At 33.6% G+C, this 13,987-nt stretch overlaps 2 protein-coding genes across 4 annotated transcripts; both read left to right on the top strand.

Moving 5' to 3' along the window:
* Positions 1–728: 728 nt before the first annotated feature.
* LOC110685199 (G-type lectin S-receptor-like serine/threonine-protein kinase At2g19130) lies at positions 729–3,516 on the top strand. The gene has a single exon (XM_021861682.1). The coding sequence runs from the start codon at positions 865–867 to the stop codon at positions 3,358–3,360; it is 2,496 nt and encodes an 831-aa protein (XP_021717374.1). The 5' UTR covers positions 729–864; the 3' UTR covers positions 3,361–3,516.
* A 2,789-nt stretch (positions 3,517–6,305) lies between these two features.
* LOC110685200 lies at positions 6,306–13,703 on the top strand. Of its 3 annotated transcripts, XR_002503956.1 has the most exons (8): positions 6,338–6,981; positions 8,578–8,648; positions 11,895–12,136; positions 12,256–12,472; positions 12,566–12,658; positions 12,780–12,884; positions 12,975–13,415; positions 13,536–13,703. XR_002503956.1 is itself a non-coding variant. In XM_021861684.1 (4 exons), exon 4 carries the CDS (start codon positions 9,841–9,843, stop codon positions 11,290–11,292), a length of 1,452 nt encoding a protein of 483 aa, XP_021717376.1. In that variant the 5' UTR covers positions 6,306–6,824; positions 6,958–6,981; positions 8,578–8,648; positions 9,814–9,840; the 3' UTR covers positions 11,293–11,830. The 3 variants fall into 3 exon arrangements, 2 of the variants coding, with proteins under 2 accessions (XP_021717376.1, XP_021717375.1); XM_021861684.1 differs by lacking the exons at positions 11,895–12,136; positions 12,256–12,472; positions 12,566–12,658; ... (1 more) ...; positions 12,975–13,415; positions 13,536–13,703 and adding an exon at positions 9,814–11,830 and having other exon boundaries at positions 6,306–6,824; positions 6,958–6,981; XM_021861683.1 differs by lacking the exons at positions 11,895–12,136; positions 12,256–12,472; positions 12,566–12,658; ... (1 more) ...; positions 12,975–13,415; positions 13,536–13,703 and adding an exon at positions 9,814–11,830 and having other exon boundaries at positions 6,306–6,981.
* The last annotated feature ends 284 nt before the right edge of the window (positions 13,704–13,987 follow it).

Consider the following 13,987-nt stretch of genomic DNA (forward strand, 5'->3'; position numbering starts at 1 on the left):
CGAAGACAAGGTTTCTCGACCTAGTGTTCTCTGCGCTTGGAATATTCTCAAGTTACACGGGGCTACGATTGTTGTTGATTGCTCGGATTCAGGTTACGAAGTTATCACAAGAATCTTATTTTTTCTTCCAAAAATTATGAAACGACGACGGATCCGCTCATAAAATTGTATGAGATAATGAATTGAGAATGTGCCGAATTTTAAGTCCTTCTATGCTTAATTATTGTTCTTTTTTCTCATTAATTGTCAATTATAAATGTCGTACGACTTTAATCAATGAAAATAAGTGTCTTTTGAGATTTCCTTAAAAAAAAAAAAAAAAAAAAAAATCTTTAACTCTTTGGATAGAAATTTTGTCACATTTTAGGTTAGTCGTCCCTCGGAAGTGTGAATACTTATTATTCAAAACTATGCTTAGTGCTTTTTTAATGCCTTTAACATATCTTAAAATATAAAAAAGGTTACGCAGGGCGGCAGGGGTCTCCTTTTGTCCAGCCAAGATCTTCAGGTAGTCAAACTAGCATCCAATCTATGGAAGATTAGGTAATAATTTGTGCTATCTAAGTCAAAAATCACAAATATAATATGCTAACACACTTTTACAGGCAAGTAATCACAGCTTAACGCGGTCGAAAAGATAAGCTAAACCAAATTAGTGTTTGATTAGGTACATTGTTAGACCCTATCACATGACCACCTTTTCAAGTCTTATTCACAACAATAAAATCATACAAATATAGAATCCCTTTGAGAAACATTTTATACTTAATTTAGTGACTGAAGTTGCAGTATGAACAAAATGCCTCTACTGTACTGATAAACTTCAGTCATTTTAGTGTAAATCTGTATATCATATACTAGTATATGACTTGTTATTCAACCATGAATGTTGTAAACATATTACTAATTGTCTTTTCTGTTTTCTATCTACTTATTCTTTCATGTTATGGAGCTGACACTATCACTGGAAACGGGTATGTAACTGGGGACCAAACGATTGTTTCTGCGACAGGGCTGTTCGAGCTAGGCTTCCACAAACCAGGTAACACTTCCAACTATTACATAGCCATATGGTATAAGAAAATTCCTGGAAAGGCTGTAATTTGGGTTGCTAATAGAGATAAGCCGGTTTCTGACAAGTATACATCGAATCTAAGAATCTTGAATGATGGTAATATTGTTCTTGTTACTAAAGGGTTTAAGGAACCAATCTGGTCCACAAACTTGAAGTACAACAGCTCTAGACCTGTAGAGGCTGTCCTCCTAGATAATGGGAATCTCGTTATAAGGGACGGGTCTAATTCAAGTTCTCCTCTTTGGCAGAGTTTTGATCATCCAACTGATACACTTATGCCTGATGGTAAGTTAGGACTGAATAAACTTTCAAAGTCGAGTCAAGTTCTTACATCTTGGAAGAACTTGGAGGATCCTGGGAAAGGTCTTTTTACTGTAGAGCGCGATCCTAATGCTAATCAGTTTATTATGATGTGGAACAGAACTGAGCAATATTGGACTAGTGGCCTGTGGGATCCTGAACAGAGGATTTTTAGCTTAGTTCCGGAACTCAGGTTTCTGAAAACACAGCTGTATAGCTTCAGTTATGTTGATAATGAGAATGAGAGTTACATAACTTATTCTGTTCATAACCCTTCCATTGTAACAAGGTTAGTCATGGATGTTTCAGGGCAGCTTAAGCAGCTTACATGGCTGGAAAATTCCCAGCAATGGGTTTTGTTTTGGTCACAGCCTGGACAGCAGTGTGAAGTATATTCGTATTGTGGTACTTTCGCTATTTGTAACCAATCATCTCTGCCATATTGTCATTGTTTGCAAGGTTTTGAGCCAATTTCAGCAACGGAGTGGAATTTAAATGATTACTCTGGTGGGTGTGCTCGGAAGACAAAATTATCATGTGATGGTGGCCAAAATGGAGACAAGTTCTTGGTAAGTCCTAATAAAGTATTACCGGAACATCCACATTCTGTCTCAGCTTCTAATGTCACAGAATGTGAATCAATTTGTGTAAGAAATTGCTCTTGTACTGCTTATGCATTCGATGATAATGGTTGTTTCATTTGGTTTATAGACCTCTTGAACATGAGACAACTATCTTACAATAGTGGTAAAAATCTTCATATTAGGCTTGCAGCCTCAGATGTAGATGTCCAAACAAGCAGGAGTAAGAAAATAGTTATTGATATTTTAGTAGGCTTAGGTATGGGGTTGGTAGCACTATTTGGCCTGGTTTATGCTGTTTATTGGAGACAGAGACAGCGCTTGATCATAGCTACAAAAAATATGCAGCACTCATTGGCACGATTTGCGTATAGAGATCTGCAATCTGCCACCAAGAATTTCTCTCAGAAACTCGGAAGTGGAGGCTTTGGATCTGTGTTTAAAGGAATTTTGCCAGACTCAACAGTTGTAGCTGCAAAGAAACTTGAAAGTGTCAATCATACTCAAGGGGAGAAGCAATTTAGAGCAGAAGTAAGTGCAATTGGGACGATACAACATGTTAATCTTGTTCGTCTTTGTGGGTTTTGCTCAGAAGGCTCTCAGAGGTTATTGGTTTACGAATATATGCCAAATGGATCATTGAACACTCATCTTTTCAATAGAGAAATCTCGCAGATTCTGAGCTGGAGAGTGAGATATCAAATAGCTACCGGAACAGCAAGGGGATTGGCTTATCTACATGAAAAATGCAGGGATTGTATTATACACTGTGACATTAAGCCAGAAAATATTCTGTTGGATGCTGAGTTTTGTCCAAAAGTTGCAGATTTTGGGTTAGCAAAGCTAGTAGGAAGGGATTTTAGTCGTGTTCTGACGACAATCAGAGGTACAAGAGGCTACTTGGCGCCAGAATGGATCTTAGGAGATGCAATAACAGCAAAAGCTGATGTTTATAGCTATGGGATGATGCTCTTCGAGCTTATTTCAGGCAGAAGAAACATTCAACTAGCAAGTGAAGGGAGGTTTGATTTCTTCCCAACTTGGGCTATGGAAAAACTAACTGAAGGAGAAGATATTTTGAGCATTCTAGACCCGCAGTTAGAAGGAGATGCTGAAAAGGATGAAGTGTTGCGAATTTGCAAACTTGCAAGCTGGTGCATCCAAGATGAAGAGAGTGAGAGGCCATCAATGGGACAGGCTATACAGGTTCTCGAGGGATTTTTGGATGTCGATATGCCTAGAATCCCACGATCTCTCCGAATGTTTGGGAATAATGCAGAAAGTCCAATATTTCTCAGTGAGTTCTCATCAAGTCAGTATACAACTGAAACTACTGGCTTTGCATCAGCTACTTCTGATAGTCAGGACACCTCCTCATATATGACTGTTACCTCTCAAGTGTAGCTTCATTAGATTATCTATTGTATTGCTTTTTTAGCCATGATTTGTAATGCTTTCATATGAATTTTTGTCAATAAAGGTCTATTCTTCAATGTAACTAAATGATATTCCTCTAAGCTATCTTCCTACATAATATAACACCAATGCCAAACAGTTTCACTTAAAATGGCTCAGTTTTTTTTTTTTTTTTTTTTTGACATTATATTATCTCAAAGCACTTATTTTTTATAGTAACTAGTAAAAATAATAAGGATTCAGTAAAATTAATTTTTAATCAATAAAATGAGTAATTCTAAAAAAATATATGGTAGTGAATTTGTAAAAATAATGCAATTTCGATAAACATAATTTAAATTTAACAAAAATAATTTAATTTCAATTAAAAAAATTTTAAGTTTAGTAAAAATAATTCCAGTGGAAAAAAAGGTATAGTGAACAAGATCTAAGCCGATACTTGGGATGACAAGACTAGTATATATAAGACTTGACGTAATATAGACAGTAACCACACTAAATCCATTTACAACCTTAATCGTGGCAATCGGTATAGATGATTTGACCCGATTCACTAGCCAAATGAACAAGATTCAACTCAACCCCCAATTCTACATCTTACCCGATTAACCCAACTCATTTAAGACCCAGCCCCAAATGAACTTGAATCTTCTTCAACTCGACTAAACCCGTATTCTGTATTCAACCCAAATCGTTTTACCAAGGCAAATATAACTTGACCACTTACAACGCTACTTGATTATGACTCAACCTGTTTAGAAAATAACACAGAAAAACTAATCGAATTCACCCACTAATTTTCAAATCTGGCCCAATTAACCTGTCATCAAAATAAACTCGTGTCTAATCATCCATATTGACCGGTCAACACGCTATTTGATTAATCCAATCCAAAGTTAAACTATCAACTAGAATTGAAAGTGATGTGCCAAATTTACACCATCAACTAGAATTGAAAGTGATGTAACACATGTTAAAAAATGCTCTAGGTTGTGCCTCGTGCCGGGCCCACGTGCTTCGGCCCACGAGTTTCATGTCATACTGTGTCGGGCTGAAATTTTCAAAAGATTGGCCCGTGCACAGCCTAGGCCCTCGTGTCATTGTGTCGGGCTTGCGTGTCTAAGCAAAATTGTATTGATTTTAGCATGCTTTGTTATGTTGGGCCTTATCGTGCTTCTCCTAAATAAAGGCGGCCCGAGCCTGGCGACGACCCACACACACAGTTATTAATACCTACACCCTAATGTAGGTATTAACTAGATTAGTACCCACGTGTTGCACCGTGGTGATAAACAATTTTTTCATATTTCTTTTATATCTTTTCTTGTTGATAACTTTTTAACATGACTTAACTTGCTTTTTATTTTGTAAAAATAAAGTTTGTTACTCTATAAATATTAAAAAAAAAAAAACATGAACATCATCTTTTTTTGTTTTTAATGATTATAATTTAATGCTACATCATAATATTTACTATGTTATTGATAATATACTAAAATGATGGTTAGAAAAAATATACTTCATATAAAATATTGCATTATCAAATGAGCTTATACATTTAGAGTGGAAGCACAACAATATTGACGTCAAAGTCAAGTTCGGATTTTTAGTTTCATACCTACTTGGTTCCAGTTTCTAGCAAATAAAATGAAAAGGCAAAAATGATGACATCATATGTAAATTTGGAGGAAAAAGTTTTAATGAGAGCTTGACACGTAAGACATTTTAGGAATTGATGATATCAGCATATTTTGTTTTAGTAATAGTTAATATACCTACACTCCCCCCTCCCCCGCGCACGTGTACTATACAAAAGTCTTGAACAATAAAAAGCAATTTCTCATATTTTCTCTCTCCTCTTAAAATTTCTCTCTCTTCATAATTTTACCACTTTCTCTTTCCATTTTCTCTCTCCTCATAATTTTACCACTTTCTCTTTTCAATTTCTCTCTCCTAAACTACCAAAGTTTTTCCAAATTTTTCTTGAAAATTAAATCAAAATGCTCTTAGATCTTTACTTAAAATATTAGATTTAAGAGACAAAATCAAGAAATCGAGGGAAATTTCTACAACGACTAATAATTAAATTGTAAGTTGATAATTTTGTTTATTTTTCGAAAAAAAGTTTAAAACCTAACTTTTTATTTGTCTTTATTCTTCAATAATATGCAATTTTAGTAATAGCAGTTTATGATTTATAATAATTTTTATCATAATTATGATTTCTTATGATTAGTAAAATGATGTTTGGTATACTTTATTTAAGTTGATTTAACTTGTGGTGTGTGATATTAGCTTATAAATTGAAAATTCTGGACAAAAATAATTAAAAATAGAGTTCAATTACCCTAATATAATGGACAATTTGATCTATTTCGTAGGATTATAGAAATGCAAATTTAGTTCGTAGCATAAATTTTTTTGTATGAATGTTCATTTTCATTTTGGTAAATGTTCATTTATATATTAGTATATGATCATTCACATGTTAATAAATAATCATTAGAATTCTTAACAAATCTAATAAGAAGTTTCAATTAGAATTTGTAATTTCTCATAGTTTTTAATGGAAGTGATTTTTATACTAATAATTGAGTTATGTTATTAGAATTTTCCATAATTATAACATAATTTAATTAAAACTATTATTCGGCGAATTTTGACTAGTACATTTAATCTATCGTAAATGTTCATTGAGAAGTTATTGTGTGCGGATGCTCGCACGCAAATTTCCGTGCAGCTGGCTTGGCTGATATGTTTTATTTGTTGGCTTATATGTTTCATGTGTTAGTTGATATGTTTCATTTGTTGGCTAATATGATTTTTTTTTTTGTGTATATATATATATATATATATATATATTTAATTTTTAATAGGTTCCTTTTGTTGGCTGATATCAGACATCTTTTGGCTTATATGTTTCTTTAATTGGCTGAATTTTGTTGGCTGATATGTATATTTTAATTGTTGGCTCACTACTACAAATCCCTTAGTTTTTGGACGCTATTTGCTTGATGCTCGGTATCAAGCGTTAGCCAAAAAATTTATTTCCGTGTTTTTTCGACGCTTTTAAGCGTCACCATTGGATCTCGACACATAAAAGCGTCGAAAAAAAGACAAGTGATTTGCACGTGACACAGTTCATATCCCGGGACTTGAAAATTTCAGAAAAAAAAAAAAAAAAAAGCGGGCTAAATTAAACCAAAAAAAAAAAAAGAAAGAAAAAAAGAAAACCGCCATATACGTATACAGCAGACAGAAGAAATAAAATAAAATAACATAAAATAAAAACCCTTTAGCTCCCCAATCCCCATTATCGAAATAAACAGTACAACGATGGAATTGAACCCTAACTCTTCTTTGCTTGCTCATAATCGCTCTCATCTAATCTCTTAAACCACTTAAAATTGTTGAATTTTCGTTTCTCTCTTCAATATTATCTTTAATTTTCGGTAATCTCCTTGTTATAGGCATCAATTTCGTAGGTTTTGGTGGATATATCATTCACTCGAATTAAGTTGCTTAATCTGAATTTTTGTTTATTCATTGCATGTATGGGAATTCTTCATCAAACGACCGACGTAGAGAGGTGAAGAATTTATATCACAGGTCATGGTCTAATTAAATTTTTTTATATAATACTTTTTATTATTGATTGGTATTTGTTTTGGTTGATTATGTTTATTGAATTGTTGATTTTTTGTATTAATTTTGTCAAATTTTAATTTTATTTGGGGTTTCTGGGTTGAAACTTTTTTATAAGTTGTGATTCTTGAAAGGAGATTTGTACGTGTTGAGTAATAATGAACTGGTAATCCATAGGAGGTTACGAGATGAGAGAGATGGAGATGCTGGTTCAAATGGGTACCATCACCATTCACCATAGCTACTTTAGGGTGTTGTACTTCATTTTGCTTGCCTATTTTACTGCAATTTTGGTCTTCCATTTGGGGTCAAGTTTTGAGGTTGATTATAGCAAGAATTGTGATTTTATACTACTCATGATATACATAGAAAACTTTTATTAAATTATGGTTACTTGTCATACGCACAAAGAAAATTTTGTTTAATGTTATTTGGCAGCAACTTGATGCTCTCTCTTAGAAATTGTCAAAAAAAGAAAAAAAAAAAAAGAAAAACTTATTGTTGCCTTAATTCTTATCTCACTGATTTCGTCATGGCCCCTTGCAGTAAGTTGCATTTTATAATTGGATTCTATAACATTTTATATGCTGATATGTGTACAGAAAATAAATCTTAGTTGAGTTCTATTACTCTGAAATAGGCAGATTGTTCATAAAGGAAAGCAGATTGAGAAAGGTCTTATGCTAGGTACAATTGTCCATGTACTTGTGAATTATTGCCAATTGTTGGCTACTTCTGTGAAGTGACTGGTTGCACTGTCGTAGTTAGGCTTATGATGCCGAGATTATTTTTGGCAATACAATATTAGTAGGACTACCTCAAAGGTAGTCTTAGATTGTTGTCATTCTCAATTCTGCACTTTTCAATTTGTATCTGCAAGTTGTTACTTAAGGTGCTTTGTTGTTTACACTAGTGTGTGAAAATCTATACAACTTGTGACTAATGGGTGGTTTTAGTGGTTGTATGCCTATCTTGTGCCATGTATGTGCCGTCAATGATGCTATCCATAATCCATTGTTTGCCAGTGATTCGGAGTCATGTGTCTATATGCTAGATAAACCAAAATCTAGTCATTCATTATTAACATCGATTATGTTCCATCGAATTTCTTAGTCCATTCAAGGCTTGCAGGCTCCAACTGTTCCTAATCAGAAAGCTTGTAGGCTTATCTATATACTTGTATTACTTTCAGTTTAGTTTTAATAGAATCAAGTAAACTTAACGTTGCTTAGAGTTTTTTATCATTCTTCAGTGATTCCAGGCCAAGAATCATAGCTACAAACCATTTAAGACGTTAGATTATTATACATAACTCTTTATTATCTATTAGTAAAGTAATGATTCCAGGTTTTTTTAACCGTATTTTTTATAAGGATTTCTATTCATATTGCATCCAAACTTATTATAGCTTATTATATTATGAATAGTTTGATAGGTTTTCATTTACTACATAGGTTGTATTAAATCGTACAAGTTTGACTTATGTAAAAAATATATAGCCAATAGGCTAATATTTATGACATATCTTAAAATTTGAAGTTGTGTTTTTGTGTTTAATAGGTGACAGAGGAGGAGCTTATCTAGAAATTGTTCTAATTGTGATAGTTGCTGCACTTAGCGAGTTGGCCGAGGTAACTACCCAAATTCCTAAATTATCTTATATGTCATATAATTGTATAATTATATTTTCGTGTCATATGTATGGTAGATAGCCCTCCCAAAATAGTTTTAGCTCAATTTATGATATTGATCATATATGAAAAATGTAAGTAATTAAGTTGTAGATTTGTAGTGAGGTAGTATATTATATATAATTCATTATGTCTTATCTATGTGCTTATTAATTATATTAAATTAATACGTGTATGTATCTATTTTTTTGTGAATGCTTCCATGTATTATTATGTTTAATCACTTTGTTTGCATTTTGTCTCCAACCACAATGATAACATCATATAAAAGCTATAGAAGGGGAAACCTTGGTAAAGTATTTACTAACAGTGCTAAAAATAACCTAAGTGATGGAATATGTTGTTACACTCTTCTTAATTATAACATTTATAATATTTATTACCAAATTATTGTCAGCTTATTATTGATACTTATTAATAATTATTAAATATTATATTTTATTATGAATTTCATTGTAGATATGGATACTAGTTGGATTGATTACCAAAAGGAAAATCTGCCTATTATGAGGGTTGCATGAAATTCTTAGAGATTGCTAAGGAGACTCTTATTGATGGAAAAACCAAATGCCCATGTAATAAGTGCAAGTTAAATAAATGGCATATTTTAGAAGAAGTAGGAGGCCATATTTTATTTAACGGTTTTTATAAGAATTATAGAAAATGGATTTTCCATTGTGAGGGTGAAGGGAGTAAAACCTTAAAGCCCCCTAGTGATCATGTGAAGGAAGTAGATCGAGATGATATGGATGGGCTACTAAGAGCGGCTTTCGGGGTTCACATTCCACAATCCACTAATGAATTCCAAGCCCCATCATCCAATGAAATGAATTTTGATGAGGAAGGTTCATATGACATGCATGAAGAGTTTGATTTTCATTGTGAGGTAGATGATGAAATGCCTTCAACTAACACTAATGAAGAAATGGAAAAGTATAAACGTCTCATGGAAGCTTCTAACGAGTGTCTATATGAGGGTTGTACTACTTTCTCAAAGTTATCATTTCTCTTACATCTGTTTCACCTTAAGTGTATGTTTCATTGGTCTGCTAAGTCATTTAATAAATTGATTGAACTTCTAAATGACGCATTCCCTCATATTCAGGAGTTTCCATCATCTTACTATGAAGGGATGAAAATAATCAAAGACTTGGGATTAGGATATGAAAAAATCCATGCATGTCCAAATGATTGCATGTTATATTGGGGGGAATTTGCTGATGAAATTAAGTGTCATATTTGTCATACATCAAGGTGGAAAACTATGAAAGGGAAGGAGGGTGACAAAATTGAGAAAGGGAATGAATCAGTTAAGAAAGGTGAGCCAGCTAAAGTTATGCGATATTTTCCTCTCATACCTAGACTAAAGAGGCTTTACATGTCTTCTAAAACAGCAGAGGATATGAGATGGCATTTTAACCGGGAGGATGATAAGATCCTAAGGCACCCTGCAGATGGTGTTGCTTGGAAAAAATTTGATGAAAAATATAAGGAATTTTCTGCCGACCCTCGCAGTGTTAGATTGGGATTAGCTAGTGATGGTTTTAATCTATATCGTCTAATGAATACCAATTACAATACATGGCCAGTGGTTTTGATTCCTTACAATCTTCCACCATGGATCTGCATGAAGTCAGCATCTTTCATTTTGTCCTTGATTATTCCCGGTAAATATGGTCCTGGTATTGATATTGATGTATACTTGCAACCATTAATACATGACTTGAAATTGTTGTGGAAAGGTGTAAATGCTTTTGATGCTTACACTGGAAAATATTTTAACATGCGAGCGGCCTTACACTCCACAATAAATGACTTCCCAGCATGTGCTATGTTGTCGGGATGGAGTACCAAAGGTTATAAAGCTTGCCCTTCTTGTGCTGATTCCACTTATTCATATAGATTTGGTGGTAAAATTGTCTTCCCTGGACATCGAAAATGGTTACCAATTGATCATCCTTATCGTTCTGAAACTCAATTATTTGATGGGAAAGAAGAGTACGGTTTTGCTCCAATCCCTTTAAGTGGGACCGATGTTTTGAAGCAGCTAGAAAAGGTTAAGTATGTTTACGGAACTTTGAAAAAAGCTTCTAACAAAAGGAAAAATAGAGGAACAACAGATATTGATGATGATTATCAAGCTGATGTCGATGATGTTATATGGCGTAAGCAAAGTGCATTTTTTGAATTGGAATATTGGGAACATAATCTTCTTAGACATAGTTTAGATGTAATGCACATTGAGAAGAATGTGTGTGATAATCTATTAGGAACTCTATTAGATATGGATAAAAGTAGAGATGATCCAGAAGCTAGAAAGGCTCTTGAGAAGAAAAACATTAAACCTCATCTTTGGCTTCAATCTCATCCTAATCGGGCTAAAAAATATATGCCTCCAGCTGCATACACCATGTCTAATGAAGAGAAGGAACGATTTCTAAGAGTGTTAAAAAAACTTAAAGTTCCTGATGGATATGGGTCTAATTTACAAAGATGTGTCAATTTGAAGCAGCAAAAACTTATTAATTTGAAAAGCCATGACAACCATATCCTTATGCAAGATATCCTTCCAGTTGCTTTTTAAGAGCATCAAATGCCACAAAAGTTATTGACTTGCTTGAGGAGTTGTCGTACTTTTTCAAGAAGATATGTTCACCCGCTATTGACATTGAAGAACTAGATTCCATTCAAAAAAAGCTTGTGTTAACTCTTTGTAGAATGGAGATAGAGTTTCTACCGACATTTTTCACCATCATGGTTCATTTGCTCATTTAGGAGTCCAAGCTAGCTACTTACTGCTAGTTTAGATTTAACAAGAGGTCTAATTTAGCCTTTTCGACATTTTGGCGAAACCTCGAGCAACCTTGCAAACTGTGACATTTGAACTTGTCTTTTGCTTAGAAGTTCAATTATGGGGATGGAAATTTGTAAGTTAAATATGAAAACAAGTTGGAACACCATGGCATGAACAATTTCAAGAAAACTCTCACATTCACAACAAGAGTTAGAGAAGATTAATGAAGTAAATATATATTCATTTTTTTGAGAAGTTTGTGTTAATACTCGTGTTTGTTATTAGTGTTCATGCTCCAATTTTTTTCGTAGAAGGATATGGTCTTCCACTTTTCTCTACTCTATTCTCTTCTAAATTTCTAATTGTAGATATGGTCCCTTGCTTTTGTGCAGATGCTAATGGTAACGTTGTATACTTGAGTGGTTCTATTCAGCCTATTGATGTTTGGAGTAATAACGGTGTCAGATTCTATGTTGAATTTAATGAGCTGTACCAACCCATCCGAAAAGGTGGACATATTTTAATCCGATTCCTTGGTAACATTGCGAAGATAGAGACGTATTGTCCACTTGGAGAAGAGGATTGGCATGCTATTGATGAGCATTTTAAAAAGAAGATAATTAATGAGATGAGAGTATGTATCTCCTTTTTTCTATTACTTTTCATAAGAAACTACTTTTTCATTCATGAATTTATTTATTTTTACTAACCTATAAATACTCTTACTAAAGTTACTTGTTTTTCTTGTATAAGGATCGCTTGTGTGATTCCCATAGGTGAACTATATAACAAAGCAGCCCTCAAGCGTGTTAATAAAAGTTGGAGGCAATATAAGTTTAATCTTAAGAAGGATTACTACAAACCAACAGAGAAAACTTTAGAAGGGATGTGTAGCGCTACACCACCGCATGGGATTAGTAGTCAAAATTGGATAAAGCTACTTAAGTATTGGGATTCGGAGAAAGGGAAAGTAAGTATCAGACATCTTGCTTTCTAATTAGAATTAATTTTGGTCTTAATGTAAATTACATAATTTTGTATATGACTTTGAATGTGAGTGCAGTCACTATCAACATGTGGTAAAGCAGCACGGGCCTCCCTAAATCAATTACATAGATGCGGTTCTAACAGTTTTGCGAACAAACAAGCTGACCATGTATGAACCATTCTTATAAATGACCATCATACGTTACAAACATACCTTTTTAACTAATTTATTATGCAACTTATCTTGTTCATATTTTCATTTATGTTTCTTACATTAAATATATATATAGGAAGATGAGCATGGAGAAAAGATGAGCTTATTAGCTCTCTGGATAAAAGCTCATACAGGCAAGGATGGAAGTTTTCTTCCGGGCACAGTGATCGAAGATTTTGTGGTAAAAGATCTAAATGTGTTTTAAAGCTTGTCATTTTATGTGGAAATGAGTTCGATCTTTTACTATATTATTATTTAACGTTTTTTATAGGATGATGCGAAAGCTAAAGTTGAACAGTTGAGGTTGATAAACCCTACTAAGTCCCAACAGGAACTTGAAGATGAAGCCTTTGAGCTGACCATGCATGGTGAAGAGATCCCTGATCGTCCTACAGGTTACGGACTTGGGGTTTGAAAGAGCGACATTTACGGGGTGCATGCTTTGCTAAGGAAGGACGGTTCTAGAAAAATTAAACAAAGGACTGTGGTAATGGATAGTAATGTGAAGGAAGAAATGTCTGCTTTGCACAAAAAAAATGAAGTACTTGAGAAGGAAAATGAAAAGCTAAAAGACCAAGTACAAGAGAATAATATTCTTCTTAAAACCCTTATCGGACAGTTTTCTCAAATTGTTGGTGGAGTTAATGATGGAAAGGGTTCAACAGAACTTCTTAACTGTGCCAAATCAGTCTTAGGAGTGACAAACCATCAGGTAATTTTTCTATCTATACTTATAAAATTTAAGAACAACAATCATTTTCATATATTAAAGCTGTCAACCATCAGGTAATTTTTTTTTTTTTTTTTTTTTTTATTTTTTTTTTTTTTGAAGGTTATGAATGCAACAGGAGAACAAGGAAAAACTACAAAAGATGGAAATTAGCCTACTATGCACCTTCATTTGTTTATAGTTAGTTAGTAGTTAACTTATGTAGGCTTCAATCTAACTTTTAATTTAGTTGGCGATTGATATAAGTAATAATAATGATGATATTTTGGACATGATATATATATATATATATATATATATATATATATATATATATATATATACTTGTTTTATGATTGCTACTTCTCTGGGATGATGCTGCTGAACTTGCTCTGCTTGCTTGCTTTTTATGCTTTGAGCTTCTGGTTGCTTGGTTTGCTTTTGGTGAATGCTTTAGGTGCTGGCTGATGGTTTTGTTAGCAGGCTTACTGGTTTTGATGCTGCCTGTGCTTTGGGGCTGCTGTTTTTTTGTTTTGTTGATGCTGCCTGTGCAGGCTGCTGGTTTTGTTGAGCTG

The sequence above is a fragment of the Chenopodium quinoa genome, unplaced genomic scaffold (genome assembly GCF_001683475.1).
Source record: "Chenopodium quinoa cultivar QQ74 unplaced genomic scaffold, ASM168347v1, whole genome shotgun sequence".
Taxonomy (NCBI): domain Eukaryota; kingdom Viridiplantae; phylum Streptophyta; class Magnoliopsida; order Caryophyllales; family Amaranthaceae; genus Chenopodium; species Chenopodium quinoa.